Genomic DNA, 5,210 nt, shown 5'->3' with positions numbered 1-5,210 from the left:
CTCTACGATAGCCACTGAACCACTATCACAACTCCAGTCTTGGAAATCCAATATATATATATTCCTTTGGTATCTCCTAACTGTATCATTACAGTTTAGTAATTCTAACCAAGTAATCCCATCCTTGGATACACTGTTCACCGATGCCGTGCTAATAACCCCTCTAAGCCTCTCGCTATTTTCAATAACGCACACCTCCGTAGGTTTTCTCACTTCCCTCCATTTGACTTTTACCATAGTCTTTGAACCAGGCATTAACACAATATCCTCCGATAAAACACCTCTATATTTGTGGTTAGTATCTCCCCTTTCCACCACCCCGTACACATTAACCCCCTTAGTATCATCACCAGCATTGTTAGTATCAGAAATAACATCAATATTAGTATCAGTATCCCCATCCATAATGTCATCATCAGAATTGTTATCACCGTGAACTCCGATAGAATCCCCGCAATCATCTCCCATATCACCAATGTCGGTTTTAATATTACCACTCTCCGTAACTCCCGTATCACCACCATTAGTATCACTGAACACATCTTTTTCAATAATCTCCATGTCCTCCGTTCTAATCACGTCCTCATAAGGAAGAAAAACACCAGGTATTCCTACTATTATCCCATTAACACCCGCATGGATCAAAATCTTGTGTCTCCTACACGCAGGATGACCCAGAAAAAGTCTATTGCCCAACGCAATCCCTTTCATTACCAAAAATGGTTCTGTTAGTACTCTGTCACCGAGAGTAAACTGTATTTGAACACAACCCAGGGTATTTAATCTATGGGCATGCACATCATACACTGTCTCCATTGAGGGTTGCAAAGGGTAATGGGAGAACATGGATTGATACAAATTATAGTCCATTAAATTTATAGACGCACCTGTGTCTATAAAGATCGGGATATCCACATCCCCTACTGTTCCATAAACTATGGGCCTGGGCTCTGGGGCATTCCCCACGAGATCACAATGGCACGTACTAATCACCTGTACCCTTTTTGTTGATCGGCCTTCCAAAAATTTCGCTGATCCCTTTGCCCTCTGGTTTGACCTGCCTGGGAAGTCCTCACATTATAACTCCCAGAACTCTTAGGTGTAGGCCTCGCACCTCTCCGTATCTGAGACGGACAAGATTGCCAATAGTGATCCATACTCTTACACATTCCACAATATTTAGCTCTACACATTTTCTTTGGATGCCCTGGTTTATTGCAGTTGAAACAGCACAACTGCTGTTGCCTTTGATCGATCGATCTTTTGTTATATTCAACTTTAGCACACAGACGGGGAGAAGAAAATTCTGTGTTTCTTTGCACCCTATTCGTCTGGCCTGCCACATTAAAAATTGTACTATCTACAGTGGGACATTTAGACATATGTTTCTCTATTTGGGCATAAAGTAATTTTTTGTCTGAAGTAGGTTCAATCTTTTCATGAAAGCTATTCACTATTGCATCTGGTACATCGTGCAAGAGCATAAAAAAATAGATCAGTTTATGTAAATTATCAAGTGAGACACTACCTCCTGTAACCCATTTAGATGTTTTCAATTTTCCTACCCAATCTGCTTCTGCAACGATGAGAGAGGTCACCTTTATTGAAATCTAGCAAAGCTTTCGCCTCTCTAAACGCCTCTATATCATCCGTTATGTTTTTTGCGCTTAAATAATTATTCACACCTTCAATAAAGATTTGCACTGACTGTGAAAGCACCCCATTTGCTATTCCCCTTAATGGGCACACGCCTTCACTAACATTCGTGACATGATGTAGCAGAGTTGTAGTACTCTTTGCATCCGCTATTTTCCTCTCTTTACGGAAGCTTTTGGTTCTATAAGATTCCCCGACCTCAATAACATTAATGTATTTATATACACACAAAATCCAATCCAGAAAAATTATTGCAAATTTCCCCCAATAAAAGATAACAAAAAAAAAAAAAACATGCACCGCACCCAGCAAACATCCCACAACAGCTGTTTGCAGAACAAGGTCACACGAAAATAACAAAAAACAAAAAAAAACAAAAACAGGGTGGGGATAAAAATAAGTGCAAAGCGCTTTCCCCAGCGGATCAGCCCAGCAACCAACTTCCCTCCGTCACTCAGACTCAAGCACTCAAATTCTCGCCTCTCTCACACTCTCTCTCTTTCTCTCTCCCAGGGCGTGACTCACAACAACCCAAAAACCTCGCTCAATATTATCATAAAAACCCCCAATGTCCGTTGAATTTCGAGAGACATAAAGATAAAAACACCCTTTGAGCAAATTCATCACAAATTAAAAGAGAATAAAAATTAAAAAAAAACAAGAAGGAATAAAAAGAAAGAAACAATGAAATTACACTCACATCTTCATATGACTGGAACCCAAACTCGTATACACATCTCACATATGTGTAGCCTATTCACCACACTCACGAAATACTTTAATATGCCAAAAATTAAACTTTTTCCCTCACAATATCAAGACACTAGTTTTCATGAATCACTGACCGGCTAAAACTACCTAAGAAGCAGAGAGACACCCGACGCTTCGAACACCAAACCACTGAATCAGCAAAAAGAACCCTGAGTTGCCTGTGACATAATTATAACCCCTTTTCCTACCAAAAAATATATGTCTAACTAGTCACCAGTCTATAACCCCCCTCCTAACAAAACTACACATAATATGCTATTTATTACCCAAAACAGATGAACATAAAATAGAACAAAATTATTAATAAGTCATGGTTAAAAAAACCCAAGTCTGCCCCACAAGAACTGTAAATTATCATTCCACTCTCCTGGATTAGTCTAAGTAATCACTCTAAGTCTCAAATTGTCAACTGCTACATTTTAATAGTCAGGTTTAGAGAATCCCGTTTCTAAAACCATGATATGGGACCCATCCGTAACAAGAGATATATTCATAATATTCCCTACTATACAATGTTAAATATTTGTGTATACTTCACGCTTCTCTCTTTTCAAAGGCAACTCTTTCTAAGTCATTTAAATATGTGCCATACCTTTTGAGATGGGCTTTTCCTCACACCTGGTGTTCTCTCAACCGTCTTTCTTCTTATCTCAAAGGAATGTGTCTTTCCCTTAACCCTCTCCAGTCCGGACGGGTGGAACTTCTTGTTTACGTTCCGGTCTTGGTACCTTACCCGTTGGTGAACAGTTGAAGAGTTGACGCATTGAAAGTTCCCACAAAATGCTTTCTAATTTTACCCCTGTATTTTTTATCATGACTAAAGTGCTACCATTGGAAAGCTGAACGTTTATTCTAGCATATATTAAAACTTCTTAAAAATAAAATCACAACTACCACCATTTTAGATGTGATAAAATAGGACCAAAAATCATTTTTAGCGTTTCTTATTCTCTTCCTCTGATTTCAAAGGTCGAAAAATATTTTTTTCTGGTTAATCAAATGTAATAAATTTTACGTAAGTAGATAGGATATTTATGACTTACAGTGATGGTAAATATTTCAGTCAACATTAATTGTTATTTTATGAATGGCAAGACAATAAGCAGAAGCACCCATCAAGCATTTCATGGATGGTTAGTTTATAGCCGACGCTGGCAGCACTGATGGCTAGGTAAGTTCCTCATCGTTTTAGCTCCTCCTTCTGTCTTTGACATTCAGCGTCGGCCTGGTTGTTATAAACAACAACCAAGGTCATAGTTAGATCACGCCACGTGGTGCATTTCTGCTTTATTCTTGTGCTGTCTTATCAGTTCTTGTAATGCTAGTTTCTTGTCGTGCTTATCTGACTTTTTCATATTTTCACACTTCTGTTAAAAATTCTGAATAATGAAAAATAATCCTCTCCATGCCTTTCACCTTCCAGGGCATAGAAGCCTCCCTCGGCTTTTGTCATAGAATTTATGGTGATTTCAACCTCCATAGCTGTATACTATAGACCTACAAATGAAAATGTAATTATAGCATGAGCTTTCGTATGTTTTCAAACATACTTCAATATAAAATTAGATATTAAGCAAAAACGAAAAGCCATCTTAAAATGAACAATCAGTAGTTATAGGGTGATTTAAAAGCTGATTTATTATGGATAGTTGCCTAACAAGTATACATTTTATAACCGTCGATTCATATCCTCAACGAATTCCGGTCAGTAATAAAGTTATATCGTCGTTATGATCTTGTTCAGTAGTTGGGGCTCTTTTAAAAACATACCAAATAAGCAAGATATGTGTTCTGTTTTCAACAATGAATTATTTATTAAAAGAACATATTACGTAACTTTTTATTTATTTATAGTTTTTTATTTATTTTTATTTATTTATTTATTTATTTTTATCTATTTGTTTTATTCATTTCTTTTTATTTATTTATTTATTTTTATTTATTTTTTATTCATTTTTTATATATTTTTTATTTATTTATTCTATATTTATTTAAATTCCATTTATTTAGTTACTTATTTTTATATTTTTTCAATTATTCATTTATCTATTTATTTATTCATTTTTATTTTTTATTTATTTATTTTTATTTTTTATTCATTTTTATTTATTGTTTTATTTATCTATATATTGTTTTTCATATTTTTATTTATTAATTTATTTATTATTGATTATTTATTTTTATTTTTTATCTTTTATTTATTATTTTATTTTTATTTTTGTTTATTCATTTATTTATTTGTTTTTATTTTTTTATTGATTGATTTTAATTTATTTTTATATATGTACTTATTATTTATCTATCTATTTATTTATTTATTTATCTATTTTTTATTTATATTTATTTATTTTTTTATTTATTTTTATTTTATTTTTATTCATTTATTTATTTTTAAATACTTTTTTACTTTAATTATTATATATTTATTTATACTTATTCATTATTATTTATTTATATATATATTTATTCTTATTTATTTATTTTTTTCATTAATTTTTTTATTTTTTATTTATTTATTTTTTATTTCTTTATTTATCTATTTATTTTTTTTCATTAATTTAATTTTTTTATTCTTATTTATTTATTTTTTTATTTATTTATTACTTTATTTATTTCAATTTATTTTTTAATTTTATTTTTTATTTATTGTTATTTATTTATTTATTTCTATATATTTACTTTTTACATTTATTTATTTTTTATATTTATTTTCGATTTATTTTTTTTTTATTTTTTTTTTTTTTTTTATTTTTTTTCATTTGCTTTCATTTACCTTCTATTTA

The 5,210-nt window shown here is 32.1% G+C and overlaps 1 protein-coding gene across 1 annotated transcript in view; it reads left to right on the top strand.

The window, feature by feature from the left end:
* Positions 1-975: 975 nt before the first annotated feature.
* LOC135201155 (uncharacterized) overlaps positions 976-5,210 on the top strand; it is a 33,383-nt gene continuing 29,148 nt past the window's right edge. The window contains exon 1 of the mRNA XM_064230031.1: positions 976-982. Within this exon, the coding sequence (XP_064086101.1) occupies positions 976-982 (7 nt within the window). The remainder of the gene's footprint in view (positions 983-5,210) is intronic.

Source organism: Macrobrachium nipponense, chromosome 28, assembly GCF_015104395.2.
Source record: "Macrobrachium nipponense isolate FS-2020 chromosome 28, ASM1510439v2, whole genome shotgun sequence".
NCBI lineage: Eukaryota > Metazoa > Arthropoda > Malacostraca > Decapoda > Palaemonidae > Macrobrachium > Macrobrachium nipponense.
The sequence above is the reverse complement of the archived record's forward strand: the minus strand, read 5'-3'. Positions and strand labels throughout refer to the sequence as shown.